General features: G+C 37.1%; 1 protein-coding gene across 4 annotated transcripts in view; it reads left to right on the top strand.

Moving 5' to 3' along the window:
• The window catches only part of stim1b (stromal interaction molecule 1b), a 41,763-nt gene that overhangs the window by 3,391 nt on the left and 13,908 nt on the right, over positions 1-24,464 (top strand). For all 4 annotated transcript variants that reach the window (XM_079835595.1, XM_079835592.1, XM_079835594.1 and 1 more), the window contains exons 3-7: positions 6,956-7,086; positions 8,142-8,256; positions 8,710-8,821; positions 9,357-9,469; positions 17,700-17,874. In XM_079835595.1, the coding sequence (XP_079691721.1) occupies positions 6,956-7,086; positions 8,142-8,256; positions 8,710-8,821; positions 9,357-9,469; positions 17,700-17,874 (646 nt within the window). The remainder of the gene's footprint in view (positions 1-6,955; positions 7,087-8,141; positions 8,257-8,709; positions 8,822-9,356; positions 9,470-17,699; positions 17,875-24,464) is intronic.

Below are 24,464 nucleotides of genomic sequence, written 5' to 3' on the forward strand. Positions count from 1 at the left end.
AATTACAAAAAAAAAAAGTTTTTCTTTTGCTATTTAAACAAAAGGGGACACAAAAATATATTTAATGTATACTCTCATTCACCACTATAAAAGTTAACCTAATTATGACGACTTCCGCTCTGAGAAACCCAGAAACGTGAAAAGGGTATATTCTTAAAAAAAAAAAAAAATAGCCAAAAATTGAGGTTACAATGAGGCACACAATGGAAGGGAATGGGGCCATTTTTTTGAGGATTTAAAAATATACATTTGTATATACAAAATTTAATTTTTTTTTCAGCACCTACATTAAATGTTGAGCTGTAAAGCTATTTAAATCATTTTAGGTGTTATATTGACATGCTCAAAATTGGATAAAACTTTAAGCAATTTTTCACACTAAAATTTTAATTAGGGTTGCACTGAAATTTCAGCCGGCGAAAATTATCAGCCGAAAATGGCTTTCATTTTTTTGGCTATGCTCTGCTCACATGCTCTGATTATAATAGCTTTGTACTAGGACTATACATTGTTTGTATAATTGGTCAAAAATAGGGCTGCACGATTTGAGGAAAATATCTAATTGCGATCATTCTGGATAAAATTTCGATTTAAAATGCGATTATTATTATTATTATTTTTTTATTTTTACAAATTTAAAGTGTGTATATAACATTTCGTGTTTATATATTAATATGACTAATAATAATTATTATGATTATTATTGTTGCTAAATAAAAATAAGAAATATTGCTATTACAATAACATTCATTATTAAAAAAAATGTAATGCATTTAAGAATAAATATAACAGTATAATAATAATATTGATATTTTACAGAAAACAAAAAAATTATGGGTTAACTGTTAATATGCAGACAGCCTATGACTAAAAATCATTAGAAAGGTCTAAGAATTTATTGTAAATAAATAAAAAAGATATAAAAATATTATTATATAAATATGTGCTTTTTATCTGTGGTGTCTATGTCTTTAATATGAAATATGAGCCTCTTATGCATCCACTGTGGGGATTAAAACTCCTGTACATTGAAGAAAAAACATATGGATTGTCATATACATTTATTTAGAAGTATTATTTTTCTTATTTTCTACCCAAAAGTTTCACTGGAGGCCAGAGGGTGCCCTCGAGCAGAAACTCCCCATTTGCTTCAGAGAAGTAATGATTCGTTTTCAAGAAATCCCTATGGGAAATCCCTAATGTGAAGCTAGCGCTGTATGCTGAATAAAACGAAGATAGAAACGCTTTGACTGATTAAACATGAAGATACTTCTGCAACAAGATATGGTGTATTTGAGTTCTTCAAACTTTCTCGGGTATTTTCATAGTTAAAACCCGTTATTAAACGTTGTATTTTGTTGGACAACAGGTTTATGAACGCTTCGCATTACTAGTTTGTGAAGATGTTTGACACATGTTGCTTTTTCAAGCGCACGCTATAATAAGCGACTCAAACTCGCAGTGCTTTCAGAGATTGAGCAGCGTTTACTCCTGATCACAGAGCCATTCTTCACTGACACACTTGGCATCTATTTATTTAGTTATAATCGCAGCCTTTGCGCTTTCATAAGCCAAATCGCCATTGCGGTTCGATTTCGATTAATCGTGCAGCCCTAGTCATAAAAGCCTTTATTGGACTAACAAGGAAGTTTTCAGTTCTGAAACTTACAGGGTATTCTTATAGTAGGATGACTTCTTATATGTCAAAAGTCAGTTCATAACCCCTTTAATAAAGTAGTCAAGATAAAGGTTTTCATATTATTAATGCAAAATATTCCTTTAAATAGATAAATCTATTTTAACTACAATATTTCAGCATTACCATTATAAAGTTATTATAGTTATATTATTTCTTCCAATGCTATGCATAAGCGCTCAAACCTCTTGTGTACATTGTGTAAATTAGTTTTACCCATTTGATCCTGACCCGTGTATGACTTCCTGCAGCTGGATGTTTTTTACAACAGCTCTATAAATCCTCAAGGCTCTGCAAACACTGACGTCCTCTCAGATCTTCTTTAAGGTCCGGTGAAGCAGACCAAACTAATTAAGGGAAAGTTCACAAAAATGAACTTCTGTCATCATTTACTCACCTTATGCCATTACGAACCCATTCGACTTTAAATTATACTTCTGGTAAAACGCAATAAAACAAAATTAGGACCAAAATAATGCATGTTTTTTTAAATCATATTCTGTATTATCACAATAGTTTATGATAACTTGGAACTTTGGGGTGGTTTTAAAACTTTGACCCTATTGGCTTTCCATAGTTGAATGCTCGTTGTAGACTGAAGTTTAATGTCATTGACTGAGCGGTTGTGTTTGTTTAGAAGTTAGTAGGTTGTTATAGTGTTTGCCTCTTAGACAAAAATAGTTTCTGGATTTGCTCAAATATAACGATGAGTCCACTTGAGGCAAGTTGAAGTGAGAACCCAAGTGCCGTTTAATTATAAATACTTAACTTGAACCATGAACAGACTTGAACCATAAGAGATACTAACCAACAGTGGGTTACACATAACAAAGCTAGACCAGGGAACATGGCAAACATGAGTGCTTAAATACACATGGACTAATGACTTAACAAGACACACCTGAAACAATCAAGAAAATGAACCAATGACAACATGACACAAGAGACTAGGGAAGCACATGAACTGATCACCTGAGGGCACTATCACATGACAAACCAGGAAACATGACGGATTGAACTCAAACAGAAAACATGAACGTGAAACAAAACATAGACACTGGACATTACACCAAATTTGTGAGGTTCATGACAACATGGTTTTGCAACATCTGCAAATAGCCAGGCTTGTGTCTTAAAGTTGGCCCAGATTCAGATACAGGAAATACTTCAGAAATTCACCTTTTGTGTTCCACAGAAGAGTTTGGTGATAACAGAAATGATAACAGAACCGTATGTGTATATGGCTATGCCAGACAAACATTAACGCAGAAATACCCAGTTCTTATGATCTGAAATTCGCTTCAACACATTGCATCTTCACAAAAGCAGTACTGATGATGCTAAATGACAGTAAACACACAAAGATGATATCTTAAGTGAATGCATCCAGGGAATTCCAGGATAATATATGAGCCTCTACTTTGTTGTTTATCTCATGTCACATGCCTTTTTCTCAGTTAAACCAATGGCAAAATCTGCCTGTTGTGCAGCTAATTTTTGTTTTATGTGCCCTTAACTATATCAGGTGAGGTTGAATTGTATATGTAACCACTTGATCTGGATCAGGTGAGCTTAGTTAAATTAGCAAGCTAAACTGGATGTGGTGTCAATGTTTGCAAATGGTTCTGTCATGACGTTTCTAAATAAGGCAGAAACCCACTGAGTGCAAATATGTGTTTGTGTGATGACAAGGCTTTTTGAAGAGTCGCGGTTATGGCCTGTTTGTTGAGTGTCTTGTTTTTGTACTGACACTGTTTCACCTTTTTGCAGGCTGTGAAATGGGGACAAAAATAGCAGTGTAGATCTTACAACTTTAAACATTTCTTTGTGTTAAAACAGATTTGCCTGTAAGAGCAAAGTCCACTCATGGACTAGTAACATAAGCGTTTTAATCACATCCATCCTTAGTAGTGCAATCTCAGATGACCCTGGATTAAAAAAAAAAACTTGGAATCTAATTACAGTGACGACTGATTTCTTATGAAGTTTTTTAATTCTGTGAGGCATAGGTTAAGTCCAGGACACTTTTTCCCACTGCCATATTACAGTAGTATCCACAATACCTCAGCAGCTGTCCTGTGTATCCAAAAATAGTTTAAAAGTCACTCTATTGCTCATACGTGGCTGTGTTAGCATCGCCCTCAGACTGAACTCTCCTGTGACAATGGGCTCAAACATTGGGCCTTTACAAAGGCGCCGCTGTAAGCCTTTGTTTTTAGCTATACATTGCTAAGTGATCAATTTCTCAGCCTTGCTTAATTTCCATACTCTAAAGACTAGTACATTTAGCGTTTTTGCTGTGAAATAACAGTGGCCGTTTACCATGTAAGAGTGGATGATGCATAAATTTCACTGAAGGGACTGAATCTCAAAGTCATTTTCATCACAAAGTCATTTGCGTTTGAATAGGCCTTTTGTTGTCTCACTCTCAGGCATTTATGTGCTCTTGAGGAAGGCTTTTAACTTGCCTTTTTGTTCAATTAATAGATACAAGATTCCAACTTATTTTTTGTCTGCAATTGTATGCACTTAAAATGAGCAAGTTTACCCAGAATGCATAGCAGTGGGATGGTGTATATTAGCTTTGTTCCAAAATACACTAAACTCCCTGCAATTAATTTCAGTACCATTTGTCCATAACATTTTACTTAGCTAACAGTTTGATAGAGTGCAACTGTCAGATTATGTAAATTCATTCATTTTTTCTACTTATTTTTTTAAATAATCGCATTGAACAGTCGAATTCTAGGTGAAAATCTCATGAGAGAAAAAAAAATTATTCACCAATCAGAGAGTGGAAACAAGAAAATCATGTCAGAAGAACTCTTTAGCACCCGCCTACTCGCATGAATCACTGCGAATGATGTATTAGAGTCAGGGACTGTCCCAACATCCACTCTTGAGGTCTTTAGACTTGACCACTTGTCTACTCACATGACTTATTTCCTGTATTCGTCCAAGTGTTCATCCCGATGGGACACACTTACACCATAGTGTTGTAAAAATGTTATTTATATCCTCCTGGGACCCAGGAATATTTTTTTTTCCACTGTAGTGGACATTATATTTTAGTGAATTTCTCTGACATCATACAGTTTTAAGTCTGGATGTCCTGTAAAGAGCACATTCGGGGCTTTGCAGAAATACCAAATGTTTGGAGGTTTCACCAGGACAACAACTTCTTCTTAGTCTTTAAAAATGGCTGACATTGATGTTTAACACTCTTATGGAAATGTATTTATTTAATTATAATTTAAATCTGATTAATTTTCTAATAGTTTGTTATAAATCAACTTCTCAGGAAAATGTAATGGGGTTTCTAATCGAAATATGACTTTCTGTTACAAAACAGGACATTGATTTCATAAATGTCCACTGTAGTGGACGCCAGGACTTAAATGTGTTTAAAGATGTTTATCAGGCATTTTGATATTATTATGAAAATGTTGCCAATTATTACTCCCATTATCACACTTCTTTTTTCATTACATGTTGCACCAAGAACACATTAATATGCAAATTAGATGCAGTGTATAGATGCATTGTATTGAATGGGAAAATCCAAGTATGGCCATTTTACCCACATATTGCATAAAGTAAAATGGTATATCAATGCATTTCGTTATATCTTTCATAACATAGTTCAGAATCATCTTTAAACAAAGTTTGGTTAAAAAAATCCTGAAACCTAAAATTTGATTGGTAAATTAAAAATTGTTTTTGACTATACATGCAATTTCATGTCATTTTATTTTTTAAACAACTGAGTCCTGGTGTCAACTACAGAGGACATATCATATATGAATGAAATAGAATTTTTCAAAAATGTTTTTTTTCTTCCCATTTGTTTCTTATGCTCTAAACAATGTAATGACATGAAAACAACTTTTTTTTCTGGGTCCCAGGAGAATATTTACACGTTTATTTTCAGTAGTGTGCACTTTCAAATAAACTTGTTAAGTAGTCTCTAAGATGCATATTAATTGTGGCACTTAAGCGATAAAAAGCATTTGCAATGTTTCACAGAATGCAGTAATTATTATATGTGCAACACTTTACATTGTACTACCAAATTATATGTCACATCTAATTAATTTAACTTCCTCAACATTGTGCAATTTCAGGGTATGTGAGTTCCTGAACATGATGAATGATGGGATATGGGAAGCAGTATTAGAGATTAGAGTGCGTTACGGGAGGTTTGGCATTTTCCAGACCTGGGACAGTCTTGCACACTTGAGTTATGTTTAGTTTCATTGCGTTTTTTCCTGTCTTTTGGTTTCCTGTGTATCCTTTCAGTTTAGTGTTCTCCTCACCCTTGTTAGTTTCCTTGGTTTCTCATGAGGTAATCATTACTTTCACCTGTTGTCTAATTAGTTACCTTGTTTTCTGTGTGTATAAGTAAGTACTCCCTGGTTTGTTCAGTTCTTTGTCTGTGATCATGAAAAGAGTGTATGTTTCTCCTGAGATTCTCCAACATATTTCTTTTGTTGGATTAAAGACGATTTAGACTGAACTCTGATGTTCTTCGTTTTGGCTTACTACCACATGTTACAGAATCACTGACCCTCAAAAAAAAAAAAAATGAGTAAAAATATGGACTGTCTTGTGCAAGATGGACAAATGCTGCTTGGAGGAATATGTGAAGGGCCATAACTTTACAATGAGGTGCAGTGGGACGATGAGACCCTAAAATAGCTCTTCTGGTGCAGGATGGACGATTTCCTCGGCCAGTTGCTGCTGTTGGGGGAGGATCTCCATCCTGAGCTGAGTTCGTGGATTACACCTTGTGGAAATGCGGATCCTCCCTCACTGTGGGAGTCGTCGAGAAAGACGTTATCATCTTTTCCGACTCCCACGCACACATTCGCGCTACAATGTTCTGTTCATTCTGTTCTAGTATACATCATTCACAATTCTTCATGAGATTGTAGTTCTTTCCTTCTTTAAGGCCATTTAGTACACAATATTGTGCCTTTGTTCTTTTTTTGCTTCAAATCAAAGTTTGCAATGCTGTGATTCACCTTCTAGCTGTTTGGTGTGGTTATAGTTTATAACTTTCCGCTGAAAAAAAGGGGACGTGCACCTTTTCACTCTATTAGCATGAAAAGTACACATATATTAAGTAAAATTATACATTACATGGATGCATGGCTAGATTCCTTTAAACTATGCCTCTGTATTCAGCCTGTTTTGTAACAGCAATTGTGCAGTTTAAGTGGACTTGCTGTCTCAAATCTCATTGTTTTCTCTCCTCAGAACTGTGTGGTATTGATAAGCTACTTTGCCAAGATGAAAATGCACTGCTAAGTTTTGAGGCCATCCGCAGCATTCATAAAGACATGGACGATGATGCAGACGGCAGCGTGGACGTGACAGAAACTGATGGGGTGAGGGCTGCAGCATTGTGGTTTCGTGGTCTGCTGTGTTGAGAATTGATGTTGCAGAACTGTGAATGGTGCATAATGTACAAACAAGTGCTAAGTTTGCTTACTTGAAAGGACACAGTAGCTTTTGCCTTGCTCACTGGAGACAGATTACTGTCAAGCTGCTTTGAAATATCTATTGTGAAAAGTGCTTTACAAATAAACATAATCTTGACTTGACAGTGCAATAGAGCAGTGTATTGATGTACAACAAGTTAAACATGTTGTTATAGACCTTTTTCATCTGTAATAGCATTCAACTGTAACAAAAAAATGACATATTTCACATCTACTGTATATACATATACAGTATACTGTATATGTATATACAGTAGATGTGAAATATGTCATTTTTTTGCGAGATTATCAAAGATGCAAACAAAAACGCTGAAATCTGCTTTGGATGGACATAACATTTCTTCATGTATTCAGAGGGTGATTAACCATGACTAGGCGATTCCTTTTTCATGTGAATGCCACATCTGAGCACTGAGTAAACAGCATTACTGCTGACCGACCGCAGCCTGACCAAGGCCATATAGACATTCCTGTGGGTTATTGTGAGGCGATTGAACCCGTGAAAATGTTAGCATTTACACACTGTAGGTTGTCTGATGCTCTACAGTTAAACTACTGGATTACAAAGTATTACAATTTGGATATGCCAAATAAACTGTTTACTGTGGCTTTACATCTAAACTCTTGCCAATTGTTGAATTAAGCAAATAGACAGTGCTGTAAAATGAAACTCCTCCTAGAAACTCAAATAATCAAGCCTAGTCGAGCTTGTGATTGGAAATCCTCCAATTGTTTAATTTTAGATTCAATTTTCATAGTGCTGGATTTTCATTTCATTAAATTTCCTCCTCTAAATATAGTTATGCCTATTTCATTTTACAATCCTAACTATGCATGTTTATATGATTATACACCTGCTGCATGTGACCCTATCAGAAAATGATAAGAGTTAAGAACCACTGCACCAGATGCTAAACTCCAGTCTTTGTTTCCTCAAACAGTTTCTAAGGGAAGACTTAAAGTACCATGACCCTAAGGGAAAACACAACCGCTTCCATAGAGCAGATCTGCTGATCACAGTGGAGGACATGTGGAACTCCTGGAAGGCCTCTGCAGGTTTTCACAGTTTATTTTAATTTGATACAAATTATTCAACACTGAGAAGCAGTCAACCATTTTAGAGTAATTTCAAAGTCATTCCTGTTAGCCACATCATAAACTTGAATGCATGTAGACCTGTAAGTATTATGGAAGTGGAACTGAAAACACGAGCCTTTCAAAGTATACTTCGTTGGCCGTGAGTGCTGAAAGATGTCAAGTGGACTTTGTTTTCAAGCACTCAAGTCACTCGTACATGTGCACGGACACAAACATTGGGCTGCACATGGACATTGTGCGTGGATGTCCTCCAAAAATTATGTCACACAGACAGTGCACAGACATTCGTCCGAAGTATACTTTGGGCTTAAGCTTCCATCATTTAGAATGTCGGATCTTTCATGTTTATGTTCTCAGTGTCCTCTGGCACCATAAACCACTAGCATCACTCCTGTGTTTTTTTGTCTATAGTGTATAACTGGACAGTAGAGGAAGCAGAGCAGTGGCTCATCCTCTGTGTGGAGTTACCTCAGTATGTCGATTCCTTCAGGAAGAACGACATCAGTGGCAAAGCTTTGCCTAGGTAAGAAAGCTTATAATTGGCATCTCGATTGCCTTATAGGGTTAGTTCACCCAAAAATGAAAATTCTGTCATTAATTAATCATCCTCATGTTGTTCCAAACCCGTAAGACCTTCGTTCATCTTCTGAATACAAATTAAGATATTTTTGATGAAATCCGAGAGCTCTCTGACCCCTCAATAAACAGCTATTTAATTAACTCTTTCAAGGTCCAGAAAGGTTAAAATAGTCCATGTGAATCCAGTGGTTCATGAAGCAAAGAGAATACTTTTTGTGCGCAAAAAACGAACAAAAATAACAACTTTATTCAACAATTTCTTCTAGCCTGTGTCAGACTCTTACGCTGTTGATGCAGTGTAAACAGCACAGCACTTCCAGAACGCCGGCTTAATGACAGTAATTAATGACAGAATTTTCATTTTTGAGTGAACTAACCCTTTAATGTGTATTAAAAAAAATTCAGCTATTGGACTGAAATGAATTCACTGATCAAGGTCGTTGATTCACATACTGACTCTGTGTCTGTTCCATTCACAGACTTGCAGTGAAAAATGCCACCCTTCTTCTGTCTGTGCTGAAAATACCAGACCGCACTCATGCACAGAAACTGCAGCTGAAGGCTCTGGACACAGTGCTTTTTGGACCTCCATGTGAGTAGCACTCTGTACTAAGACTGGGCTTATTGAATAGCCACAATACATTTGTGGTTATATATTATACGTAAATTGTCTCATGACTTTTGAGTTTGAGATGTTTCAAAAGTCTGTCAATGTTTCAATGTTGGCGAGAGCTGGTAAGATCGTGAATCTTTCGTGAAGATTCTGTGAATCAGTTAAAATGTCCATAAGAATTAATCAGTTTTGATTAATTAGCAAGCGTTGGTAAGTTTGATTCATTTCTGTGAATCTGTTAAAAATGTCCATATGAATTCATCAGTTCTGATTAATTAGCAAGCGTTGGAAAGTTTGATTCATTTCTGTGAATCAGTTCAACCTGTCCACTTAGCTTAAGTGAAGTTATTAAACGTAATATCGGGAGGAGTACGCCCATCTAATCTTCCAATTAATACCAAGGTATAAAACCAGCTGTTTACCTCTTCCCATTTTTAGTTCCTGCAACATCCCTCCTCCTCCCCTGCTCCTCCTTTTGTACAATTTTGCCGGTTATAGGGGGGCAATCGGAGCTCGGGTAGAATATCCTCTCCGAGCCCCTCTATAGCAGACAGCAAGCCAAATCTGTTTACCACTTTCACTAAGATTATATGGGCACACAAACTCGTGAATTCTTATTCACTGGCAGGAGTTGGTAAGATCGATTTCTGTGAATCAGTTCAAACTGTCGCTTTGAATTAATTAATTCTGATTCAAGAGAAAAGGTTGTGTTTGACTTCATGCAGCACTGCACAGACCAATCAGCATCTGACTTGAAGCAGTGCATGCCGGTTAATAATTTTGTACACTGTTTTCATGTGTGTCTCTTTAAATGCAAATGAGCTGCTGCTCCCTGCCCCCTTTTCAGAATAGGACGGAGCCTTTACAGCTTGCACTAGTTTGGATAAACAACTACAACAACTGCAGTGTGTGGAGAACCTCACACAGCGAGTAGAATTCGCAAAGATGGATCAGTACTAACTGTTTGACCAACTTCATTTTCAGAACATGTAAGTACCGCACGTTATATTTTGTGAATGTTGCAAAGCGCCTTTGTGAATGTGCTGGTTAGGACGCTATATGGCGGCTACCCTTACGAAAATGAACCATGGTTATTATAGTTAAACCATGGTAACCACAAATTAACCATGGCTTTACTACTCTAACCATAGTTTAACCATGGTATTTGTGTTAAAACTGTGGTTATATAAGTGGTAATCAATTAGCCAAAAAAACATGGTTTCTACACTTTTACTATAATAAAACCACGGTTCATTTTCGTAAGGGTAAAGTTATACAGTTCTCTCTGTATTCACAGAGATCAGAGCTGTGTCATTAGTTTTATTTTTAAGAAGTAATAAGCATTTTCGGGTTAAAAATATCAAGCTCTGGTTTCAGACAATGGTAGCTTTAGCCACATTAGCACATTCAGAAAGGTGATTTGCAAACACACACATTATAAAGTGCAGTACTTTAATGTTCTGGATATGAAGTTGGATCACGAAGAGTTGGATTTGATCCATCTTTGAGAAGCAACTTTTGTGCAAATCCTGCATTTACTGACCCTTGTTTGCAAAGCAGTCCAGTGAACAATGATTCACACAAACATATACGAATTGAAAGGATAATTAATTTCTTGGGCACATTTCCTTCACAAATGAAATAAATCGGCTACATCCTCCGTGGCTCAGATCGTAGTCCCTTGATTTCTGTAGAAGAAAATATCTCCCTTTGCATTGAACTTTGAGCATCATAACTTTGCAGATGTTGTTTATGCTCAAACAGCAACATTACACTCTAACTAAAGTTAAAAAAGTGAAATCATAATCAAGGACCCCTTTAAATAGTATAAGCTTATGTTGAACTTTATTCTTGTACATATGGTGCTGTATTTAAGCAGTATATGAAACGTTTTTCTGTTGCTTCATGAAAACGTCTGAAACATCTGTGTATTTGACTATATTGAAAATATTGAATCTAATTCACTTCGTCTGTGATGAAGTACGCAAACATCACACGAGTGTCACTACGTGAAGCAGAAAGTGTCCAAATTGATGGCTCTGTTTTCCATTTCCCCCCAACTGCAAGCGGCAAATCTGCGCCGATATGTCTGCGCAGCACCTATGAAGTCAAACACACCTTTAGTAAGTTTATGTGAATAAGTTCAAACTGTCCATTTGACTGAATGAGTTGTTTGCAACAACCCTCAGAAATAGTCATAGTAGAATCACTACTGTCTCTGGACAATATTGTTCATAGCTGTTACAAACTTTATTTTGTATTTTAGCGTGACTGAATTTCTGTATTCAGTAGACCAATTCTACTGAATTGTTGGAACTGTTTGCTTGATTTTTCTTTCTGTTTTAGAAGTTTTAGAAAACTGCTAGTGTTGAAATGTTCTGCAAGCCATAACACGTTTTTCTGGATCGATGTTTGCAGAGGGCTTTCTGGATGAAGTCCATATTGCAGTATTCTTTGTGCAATATTTATGTGCTGATTATGTGCTGAAATCAAGCAAAGGTTTATTATGTTTTCTTTTCTCGTGAGCAAATATCTTCTCTGTCTGAAAATAGCCAGGCTTATTGGAGAACAAGAGCCAGACAGAAGAGGCATGCCCCATTAATGTCAGCCATTACAGCGTGATACCCAAGTACAGCTGGTAAAACAGAAAAGAGAGGGATGTTGTCAATAAATAGGTGAGATAGAGAGATGGATGTATTGGTCGAGGGCATTCCATCATATGATTCATAGTTCATGTGAATGTCTCTACCTAGAACATCAGCCAGAGTCAAAGGTATCAAAGATCACATTAGATAGACACAGCGCCATCATAATCCCAAAGGCTGTCAAAGACTGCATGATATTTGTTGCAGGAATTTCAACTCACACAATGTCTGCATCCATATTCCTCAGTGCTTTAGCAAAGAAGGATATCATTGATTTCTTTTGGCCTGAAGTTTAAAATGTGGGCATGCATTTAAACTATGAGTTAATACTTACTGATTAAACAAGTTTTTTAGGGTGTTGTGGTTGGTTACCAATATGTTTTTATGCAGTTACTTTTCAGAGTAGTTTTAGCATGTTGCTATTAGGGCTGCACAATATATCGTTTTAGCATTGAAATTGTCAATATCGTCAAGTATAGGGATCTGTACGTGGTTGATCCGTACAGACCAGGCACCACGTTTCGAAACACACATGATTCTTGGATTAATTGCAAAGTTTAACCATCATAGAGCGACCTTTTATCATTTGCACATGTTTTAGGTCCTGTCAGTTTAAACGTTCAAGCGATTTTAAACCATTTGAACGCAAGAAGATACGAAAGAGAACTCAATTCGGTTCGTCTTTTTGTGCTTGAATGGACACATACACGCAAAATTATATGAAAATGCTTGTCTTGGCGTGTATCCTCGTAAACAGTAGCTTTTGCATTATATGAATGTAAACAATTGAGAAAGAAAAATGTGGATCATTATATCGGATCTGTGCATTCAGCCTTAAAGTGACAGCAGCCTAATATTCCTGCTGCTGTCTGTCATTATTGTTAATAAAACAACAAAATATAAAGAGAAAATCACTTTTGTAGCTGTAACAAAGTTTAATTATATTTAATTTATACAGTGTATACTATGCAGTGTTATTTTACTTTTGATTATTCAATTTCTGTATCTGAATACTGTTACTTACCTGAAAAATATAAAGCACTGTTTATTTATCTTGTTTATTATTTTCTATGCAGATTCACTCGCATACAAAATCACCCCAATTATTCTATAATGATTCATTCTTTCCAAATAGAGCTATTCAAGTCATCTGGTGAAATAAAATTAAAAAAAAATTTCATATCGCAATATATAGCAAAAAAACTAAATATAATGACATTTTTCTTCCAATATCATGCAGCCTTAGTTGCTATGTAGTTGCTAGGGTGCTCTGAGCCATGGTTTTAAAAGTGAACAGCAAAGAAGTACTAGGTGAATCGTGGGAAATTATTTATTTAAAAAAACATTTTTTTAAATAAATAAACAAAAAGTCTATTAAAATAAATAATTATTAAAATAAGTAAATAAACAAATAAATAAAAATAGATTTAATAAGTAAAGAAATTAGTAAATTAATAAATATACTACTATAAAAGTACAGTACTGTAATGAGTAGAACATTTCCATTACATTGTAACAACATTTTAACTTAATGGAAACAAAATATTTTCCAAATAATATTTAGACATATTTATAATATTAAATGTTCACAGTATAAAATGGGTCTTTATGCAAGACACTATATACTGTAGATGCCTTTTATTTTAGAATTTTAGGATGGTGGTCCCTCACATAGGAAGGATCATCTAAAAGATTAAAAACTCTTGATCAGAGAGATTGCTGGGTGGTAGACTCTCTGTTTGAAATAAAAATATTATTGTAAAATGTGTATTATTGTAAAGTCATACTAATTGAAGGAACTTTGTGTAATCACTCTATAAACTGTATATATAGACCAATGCGTCTGTGAATTGTCTGGTCTGTCGTCTGATTGGTTGATCCCTCCTGGTTCCAGATTCCGTCTGGAGTTTCTTAATAATCTCAGCTATGGCAGTTATTTGCCTCTCCGGTCACTGTTTATACTGTCCGCAGTAGAAGGTTATTAACTGTTGTAGACATTCTGACTACAGGGTCTTAGGGTGTTGCATCACTAATGGAAAATCTATGTCTATGTACAGTTTTCAGCCCCAGCATTTGAAGAAATTAGAAAACTGTGCCATCCAACATCCCTAGGCTTGGTCAAAGATTACGTGTGCAAACAAAACACTCCTTTATATACATTCAAAGAGCTCTTTTATTCAAACACTAGTGCTATAATTGAAAAGGAAATCCAAGACGGAAGTTTATTATGTGCCAGCCTCAGTAAACCCACAGGAGATTTAACCTGATCCTAAATCAAGCTGGTTAAGATGTGGGAGCGTCAAGGTTGAGGATTCAACACCGTCCACTCACAAAAATGTTGGCACCTCTAGATGTGGCGTCACCTGCCATGTTCCTGGGAAGGATGTAAGCAGCGAAATCGCAGATGGAAATAGCACTCACTAATCCAGTCATCCAGATCCTCCCATTACACTGCTGATGCCGCCACCTTTGTGGGCAACACTGCTGGACTCACTTATTGAAACACTATGAAAATTAATAGAAGGCACAACAATGCCATAGATACACTATATTGCCAAATGTTTTGGAACACTTTAAAGACATCCCATTCTTAATCCGTAGATTTTAATATGGAGTTGGCCCACCCTTTGCTGCTATAACACCTTCAACTCTTCTGGGAAGGCTTTCCACAGGAATTTATGGGAATTTTTGACCATTCTTCTAGAAGCGCATTTGTGAGGTCAGGCACTGATGTTGGATGATAAGGCCTGGCTCGCAGTCTCTAATTCATCCCAAAGGTGTTCTATCGGGTTGAGGTCAGAACTCTGTGAAGGCCAGTCAAGTTCCTCCACAACAAACTCGCTCATCCATGTTTTTATGGACCTTGCTTTGTGTACTGGTGTGCAGTCATGTTGGAACAGGAAGGGGCCATGCCCAAACTGTTCCCACAAAGTTGGGAGCATGAATGTCTTGGTATGCTGAAGCATTACAAGTTCCTTTCACTGGAACTAAGGGAACAAGTCCAACCCCTGACAAATAACCCCACACCATAATCCCCCTACACCAAACTTTACACTTGGCACAATGCAGTCAGGCAAGTACCGTTCTCCTGGCAACCGCCAAACCCAGAATCCCAGACAGAAAAGCGTGATTCGTCACTCCAGAGAACACGTCTCCACTGCTCTAGAGTTCAGTGGCGGCGTGCTTTACACCACTGCATCCGACACTTTGCATTGTTAAAGGGTTAGTTCACCCAACACTAAAACTAAGGCCTTCTGAAGCAAAGTGATGCATTTGTGTAAGAAAAATATCCATATTTAAAACTTTAAGAGTAAAGAGTAACCCCTGACCCTTGAACCCTTGATGCATGCAAATTGACGAACGCAGAAGCGCAGAGGATAGAGCAAAACAAAACACAGATCATGAATTAGAAGTCTAAAATTAGAATTTTTAAAGAGAAATGGCAGAGGATATAAGAGAAGAGGGGCTTGGGTTTGTTGCCCAGCCCTATCCGCAAGAGGTGTCAAAGCTCCTGTACATCGCGTCAGGGGATACTCTTTTAGCGCAAGTCGGCTTGCGTACCGGTGACCACCGGAATTTTCATTTTTGGGTGAACTAACCCTTTGGTGATGTAAGGCTTGGCTGCAGCTGCTCGGCCATGGAAACCCATTCCATGAAGCTCTCTACACACTGTTCTTGAGCTAATCTGAAGGCCACACAAAGTTTGGAGGTCTATTGACTCTGTAGAAAGTTGGCAACTTCTGCGCACTGTGCGCCTCAGCATGCGCTGACCCCCGCTCTGATTTTACGTGGCCTACCACTTTTTGGCTGAGTTGCTGTTGTTCCCAATTGCTTCCACTTTGTTATAATACCACTAACAGTTGACCGTGGAATATTTAGTAGTGAGGAAATTTCACGAATGGACTTATTTCACAGGTGGCAACCTGTCAAGGTACCACGCTTGAATTCACTGAGCTCCTGAGAGCGACTCATTCTTTCACAAATGTTTTTAGAAGCAGTCTGCATGCCTAGGTGGTTGATTTTATACACCTGTGACCTAGAAGAGATTGGAACATCTGAATTCAATGATTTGGAGGGGTGTCCCAATACTTTTGGAAATATAGTGTATCTATGAGTCACATGCGTCATCATTTTCGAATACCTCAGTTTTCTCAATCCACACTACAATGCAAAAACTGTATTTTTAAATATATCCACTTGGGAGAGCATCTTAAGAAAGTTCAGTTTTCACAGGACAAAACCACTGTCTCACTGTGAACAGAAGATGTGCTTTCAAATGTATCCGGATAAATATAGACGTTGCATAAAACAGATGTGACCGAGAACTACTGATGTATATTCATACATCTGCATGGTTAATCCCAAACTGAGAGCTTTTCATCACTTCTGGGACTTTTTCTAAGTAGATACTCATTGTTTGTATTATTTTACTACTTATTAAGCGGTATGTGTGTGTTTTATGTCACAGTGTTGTGCAACCCTCACATATGTTAGTTGCAGTTGTAGAGACAGGAAGACAGTCAGACTGAGCAGACCCTGATTTGATGTATTACTCCTGCCAAAATCCTTGGCTCTTTTCCATTTACCTTCTTCCTACTCTTGGGCTTGTGATTTTGTTAGTTCATAGAAAGTCAAGTCAGTCCACATTGTAGATCCTGGTAAAATCAGTATGTTTTAAAAGAACATTCAGGTTTTATTTGTTGTATTTAACCACAAAATATATTCGTATTTTTGATCAAGAAGATGAAAGCGCCCTCAACCCATCAGTCAAATACTTTAACTTTTATTTCAATCTGAAAAACAACATTGGAAATGGACATAAGCATTAGAAAAGAAAACATTAATTTGCTTTTACCATGTCGAGGTCAGCTGGGGTCACAGATGGAATGCGTGTTGAAAAAGAGTCATAATTCTCACATGACATCACTGTCTATAGTTTGTGATACGCTAGTAGTGTATATTACACCATTATGTACATTCATTCTCTACCGTTTATACGTTTGGAATCACTAAGATATTTGTTTTTGTTGAAATGAATCATATACAGTATAATGTTACAAAAGATGTCTCTTTCAAATAAATGCTGTTCTTTTGAACTTTTTGTTCATCAAAGAATCTTAAAAAATGTACAAAAAATATAGATCATTGATAATAATACATGTTTCTTGAGCAGCAAATCAGCATATTAGAATGATTTCTGAAGGATCATGTGACACTGAAGACTGGAGTAATGCTGAAAATTCAGCTTTGAATCACAGGAATTAGATTTTAAAATTTATTCAAACAAGACAGAAGTTCTTTAAAATTTTAATAACATTTCACAATATTGCTGGCTGTATTTTTGGTCATACAAGTGCAGCCTTGACGAGCGTAAGACACTTCTTTCAGAAACATAAAAAAATCTTACCGACCCCAAACTTTTAAATGGTAGTGTAAAGGCACAAATCATAGAAAAACATATTTTAACCTAAGAATATAATCAATCGATATTGGATGAATTGTAATTTTGGGGTGAACTCTCCCTTTTATTGTTATTTAGGTGTTGTTTTTGCTCTTTTTGGCAGTGAGACACAGTCACTTGAAGGACTTGATGCTGGTGGTGTCTATCGTGATTGGATTCGGGGGCTGCTGGTTCGCCTACATCCAGACCCGAAATTCTAGGGACCACGTGGGAAAGATGATGAAGGACCTAGAAGGGCTTCAGAGAGCTGAGCAGAGTCTCCTGGACCTGCAGCAGAAGTAAGCACTCAGTTTGTTCTGTGTTCAAAGTGGGCCGGTACACACTGGGCCGGTAAGTACCAGCACTATATTTTAAAGGGGTGGTAAAACACATTCTTTTGAAGGCTTGACTGTGTTTGTGGGGTGCACTGTAACATGTGTTCATGCTTCGTTTTAAAAAAAATTGCCTTATTTTTCATATATTTGACCTTTATTCTACACTGCTCTGTCCCTCCTTGTAAAACGGTCTGATGCTTTCCGGGTTGTATGAAGCCAGTCCCTCAAAAATACGCGATGGGCTCAGATTGGTTAGCTGGCCCAGTGTGTTGTGATTCGCTAAACGCCTAGTGTACGTTTGTCGGAAACGTCACGCCCCTTACCGGAGGCTGTGCTTGCGTCATAGAAACAACGGCGTCAATAAAACCATTTGAGCCCGAATCAGACCCAGAACATTTGAGTGAAGATGATCGAGCAGAACCGGTTCAGTCCTCAAGAGTAAAGACTGCGGATCTATAATGATCGCTACTGAATGGCACTTTAACTTTTGTATTTTTAGAACGATTATAGCCAAATATCTGTCGCAAGAACTATTAACCCAAAACGAAAACTAAGCACTGGCTTTAACTAGTAAGTTAGCCAAATCACACACAGAACCATGTTTAGCATGCCTGTAGATAAACAATACATAAAAGCTCTAATCAAAGAATCATTTACACTAATGCCAGGTTCGCTGTTGAGATTTTAACGTTAGTGTTTGTAACGTTAGGTGTTCGTCGGATAACGTTAAGTATGAATGAGCTTTTAACAGACTGGTTTGCAGAACAGCGCTGTCATCTGTTTACTTCCTTGCTACAACCTATTACAGGAAAACACATCGATGAAAAATAAATCAGACTTACAGGTTGTGGCCCCTGAACAGCTTCTGTTTGTAAATCCAGCTTTCAGGACAAGCCAAGGTGCATATCCTGTATTGAACTCGCGAAGTTTGTGGAAGTTTGTGTTGTCCTCCGTGAAATGTGCAGCGTGCGCGTCGTGCATCCACGCACCGGCAGTGTTTTTTTCACGCAGCTGACGTGCAAATCTGGCATTGAAATCGCGAAGACGGTGGATGTTTTCCTCTGTTAGATGTGCTTAGATGTTAGATCTCCTCTACAGGGAGCCCTGCGCGCGCCTGATTCCCCGCTGACTCAAACACACGTGCATATAACATGCTGTATGTTAAACGCTCTGCAACGCACCCCTGTCCCTATGAAGGCTGAACAGAGCAAGTACCCCAGACCTGCAATCCGGATGAAAATAACAGCGTTTCCTCGGCATCGCGGCAACAACACTCCAGCCTAACTATACCACAACAGCGCCGCGATACAAAATGGCCTCACCCCCCCTTATTTAATATTCTCGGAGGAGGGGTTTATGTAAATATTGAGCCTGTTGATGTCACCAACCCTGGAGGAATGTCTGTAGTCGCCTACTGGCCGTTTGCTGTAGTTCTTAGAAACTGATTTCTTTAAAAGCAAATATCTCCCTTTGCTTTAAACTTTGAACGTTGTAACTTTGCAGATGTTGTTTATGCTCAAGCAGCAACATTACACGTTAGCTAAAGTTAGAATAGTGAAATCGTGGTTTACCACCCCTTTAATCTGTCGCGTACCCTCACTTTCTCTTGCGTTATGGCACTTCTCACATGTGGCCGGTACTCTGACCGCCCACACCGAAAAATAGAATCAATTAGGCTATTAATTAATTGTATACATCACACTTTCTGATATTTTATAAGCTGTATGAATTGAACGGATCAATTATATGCACAATATGAGTGGCTCGCGAATCACTGAAGGCACGTTCACCAGCGCATTTCAAAAGTGTGATAAGATTTGAGCAAACTGTTCCTATTGCAACGCTGATGACAAAATGTGAAACCCATTTGAATTCTATTGAAGATGTAGTAAAACGCTAAGGAGAAAGTCGAACATGATCTAAAAACAGCCACTAAAAAGACTGCAAAACATCATTCTGCAAACTTTTAAAACTATTAATGACCACCTTTACTAGAATTTATCACATTCTATTGTATTTATTGCAACCCTTTACAATGCGACTAAATAATGACTATCATTAAAGGGTTAGTTCACCCAAAAATGACATTTCTGTCATTAATTACTGGCCCTCGTGTCGTTCCAAACCTGTAAGACCTTTGTTCATCTTCGGAACACAAATGAAGATCTTTTTGACGAAATCCGAGAGCTTTCTGACTCTACCAGCAACAAAACAACCACTTTTAAGGTCCAGGAAGGTAGTTAAAAATAGTCCATGTGACTCCAGTGGTTCAACCTTAGTTTTAGTTTTAACAAAGATAAGCTGATATGGTGGAATCATATATATATATATTAGTATATAAGTCTGGCGAGTAAACTAAAAAATTGACTAGCCAATGGCGATTCTATTGCCAAGGTGTGCGTAGAGGGTTGTATTGTGTTAAAAAAAAAAAACACTTTATTTATAGAATTTTATAATAGATAATCTGTGAAGGGAATACATTTATCACTAAAGATTTATATTAGATCTGTGGCGTGTTGTAGCTATAGGAATGTGTAGGTTGCTATTTTTCATAACAAATGCTTTAGGTAAAAAAAGAAAGAAAACCATTGGACTAAGCATGGTATGAGGAGCCATGTAATTATTACCTGTAATTATATCCTTATTGTATATATAGTTAAACAATTACATGTAATTGTAATTGTTTATATAGTTAAACAATTACAAGAACTATTTTACTTTTTCACAAGGCCAAGTACAAGTTAGAATCAAGAGCTTTAAAGTCTGGACCTTCTTGAATTATTGACTAAACAATAGGTTTTCCCCGTGTGTAAAATGTGTTCTGCTAATAATGACAGATATTAGGAAAAAAACTGTCTATCAGATATTCCAAGAGATGACAGGAATATGTATAAGACAATTTTAAGTAAAGATAGTTTGACTTTGTAGACTAGTGATTGTTAACTATAAGCTACTTTATTGCAGTTATGTTATCAACCAACGTTGCATGTGTGGACCATTTTGCAAAAATAACCAAACCAATAAACAAACAAATAAACCTCACAAAGGAGAATGCCCTGGGATCCTGTTAAACGGTTCATTCTTCAACCCCTTGATGTTCAAATCAAAACTACGCCCTTGCAACCGAGGGAGACAGTCAAACCCCCCAACCCCCCAACCCCCCCGGCACTTTATTTTTTCCACTTCAAAGCACTGAGTTTGTATAAATGAACAGAAAACACACTTACATTACATCAGAGCTAGCAGGCTGGAAGGCTTTAAAGTGGAACTGTGATGCTTATATTAAGATTCACAGTTGAAAAAATGTCTTTGTGAGGCAGGACTACTTTTCTAAGTGGAGGAACGTCTGGTTGTAAGATAGCAATGTAATTCCTGTAGGTGGAGTTTGAAGAACTCAGCTGCATTGTAAACGGTCTGTCATGGATAGTTACATCACACCGCAAACAAAAGAAAAAAGGTTCACTTTTTAGCTGGTCATGACATTGATTTAAGAGAGTAAGTTTGTAGACACAGGATTGCTAAACGATACTGTCAGGTCTAGTCTCATGCTAACACATGCTTAGTTAGCATGGGTATACTTTCAAAACAGGGTGAATAGTTTTAAACCTCTTCTTCAAGATAAAGTCTGTTTGCTGTAGTTACACATTTCTCATCTGTTTATACACACTGAGGGATGAGTATGAATTATGATCATCTGAAATAATCTGGAAAATACATTGAAATTTTAGTCTGGTTATTCAATTTGGAGCAGTTATACTTATTAGCATCTTCAAACTATTTTTATTTGAAATGCTAGACAGCTCCAGAGACCGCAAAGACACAGGATAGAGGATTTGACAATGTGAAATATCTTTGTTTAGTGTTTTCGTCCAGTTAGGAAAGTGGCATCACATTTAGCTTACAGCACAGGAGGCTATGTCACTTTTCTAATAGCATGATTCATCAGAGAATTATATTACATTAGTAAGCAGCAGCCTTCCGTTACGCTAATGAGCATTAATGCGTATTACTTTATACTTCATTATTATAATTTACTTTATTACACAGCTCTCTGGAATACTTGATTCGGATTTGTCTTTCACAGAATTCTTCTGTTGACAATGTCCATGGCAACTAGTATTAATTAGATAAATAATACTTGAAGAGAAGTTAACACTTTATTGAAATATTAACGTTAACACACAGAAGACAGTAACTTCTACGAATACATGCTTATTAGGTCTAAAGTGACAACAATGTCAGATCTACACTAATGTGTTAATGTAGTTTTGGTGGAAATGTTTTCATTTCCTATTATCTTTGTCTGTTCAAGTCAAAAGACTCTTGCAGGGTGATGCAAGCATCGCTCAAAATTCCTTAAATGGCAAAAGGACGGGCAGTGCTGCGCTGAATCCGGCTCAGAGTGTTTCAGACAAGCGCACTATCATGCTGCATATGCTCAGTTCAGCTGGCGCCCGCTGCGCTGAGGCAGAACAGAGAACGTGTCTCTGTCTTTTTTCAGAGGTCAGAGGTCTTGGAGAAGTTCATGATTCAAACATCCTTTCTTTACGGTGCATTAATTTAAAGCAATGGCCTTATAAGGAGAGAGATGCAGTTTGGTGATCTATATTAGTTTACTCAAGGAAAAGCTGTAGCGGAGGAATGTTTGTTGAGTGTAATGTGAATAAGTCACTGTGTAAGTATGGCCGGTGTAACAGAGCAGCACATGGATCTGAGTGTGTGGCATTTCTGTCATGTCTTTCACTCTAAATCCCGTTTGGAACAGAGATCAACCTCGTTTCCACTTTGATCCTCACCACGTCTCTTCTGTGGGATGCAACTCCACTGTCTGTCTGTCTAGATCTATCTGTCTGCCGGTCTGTCTGTCTGTCTGTCTGCCTGTCTAGATCTATCTGTCTGCCTGTCTATCTGTCTAGATCTGTCTGCCTGTCTAGATCTGTCTGTCTAGATATGTCTGCCTGTCAAGATCTGTCTGTCTGCCTGTCAAGATCCATCTCTCTGTCTGTCTGCCTGTCTAGATCTATCTATATGTCTTTCTGTGTCTGTATGTTTGTCTATATTTATCTGTATGTTTGTCTATATCTATCTGTCTGTCTGTGTCTGTATGTTTGTCTATATCTATCTGTCTGTCTGTGTCTTTATGTTTGTCTATATCTATCTGTCTGTCTGTCTGTGTCTGTTTGTTTGTCTGTATCTATCTGTCTGTCTGTCTGTCTAACATTCTATCTATCTGTCTGTATGTTTATCGATATCTATCTGTCTGTCTGTCTGTCTAACATTCTATCTATCTGTCTGTCTGTTTGTCTATATTTATCTGTCTGCCTGTGTCTGTATGTTTGTCTATATCTATCTGTCTGTCTGTCGGTGTCTGTATGTTTGTCTATATTTATCTGTCTGTCTGTGTCTGTATGTTTGTCTATATCTATCTGTCTGTCTGTGTCTGTCTGTCTAACATTCTATCTATCTGTCTGTATGTTTGTCTATATTTATCTGTCTGTCTGTCTGCCTAACATTCTATCTATCTGTCTGTTTATCGATATCTATCTGTCTGCCTGTCTGTTTGTCTTTATTTATCTGTCTGTCTGTGTCTGTATGTTTATCGATATCTATCTGTCTGCCTGTCTGTCTGTCTAACATTACATCTATCTGTCTGTATGCTTGCCTATATTTATCTGTCTGTCTGTATGTTTGTCTATATCTATCTGTCTGTCTGTGTCTGTATGTTTGTCTATATCTATCTGTCTGTCTGTCTGTGTCTGTATGTTTGTCTATATATATCTGTCTGTCTGTGTCTGTATGTTTGTCTATATCTATCTGTGTCTGTATGTTTGTCTATATCTATCTGTCTGTCTGTGTATGTATGTTTCTCTATATCTATCTGTCTGTCTGCCTGTCTAACATTCTATCTGTCTGTATGTTTGTCTATATCTATCTGCCTGTCTGTGTCTGTATGTTTGTCTATATTTATCTGTCTGCCTGTGTCTGTATGTTTGTCTGTATTATCTGTCTGCGTCTGTATGTTTGTCTATATCTATCTGTCTGTCTGTATGTTTGTCTATATTTATCTGTCTGTCTGTGTCTGTATGTTTATCTGTCTGTCTGTGTCTGTATGTTTGTCTATTTTTATCTGTCTGCATGTGTCTGTATTTTTGTCTATATTTATCTGTCTGTCTGTGTCTGTATGTTTGTCTATATTTATCTGTTTGTCTATATCTATCTGTCTGTCTGTATGTTTGTCTATATCTATATGTCTGTCTGTGTCTGTATGTTTGTCTATATCTATCTGTCTGTCTGTGTCTGTGTGTTTGTCTATATCTATCTTTGTCTGTATGTTTGTCTATATCTATCTGTCTGTCTGTGTCTGTATGTTTCTCTATATCTATCTGTCTGTCTGCCTGTCTAACATTCTATCTATCTGTCTGTATGTTTGTCTATATCTATCTGCCTGTCTGTGTCTGTATGTTTGTCTATATTTATCTGTCTGTCTGTCTGTGTCTGTCTGTATGTTTGTCTGTATTATCTGTCTGCGTCTGTATGTTTGTCTATATTATCTG

The sequence above is a fragment of the Gobio gobio genome (assembly GCF_949357685.1).
Source record: "Gobio gobio genome assembly, chromosome: 14".
In the NCBI taxonomy this organism is placed as follows: Eukaryota; Metazoa; Chordata; class Actinopteri; order Cypriniformes; family Gobionidae; genus Gobio; species Gobio gobio.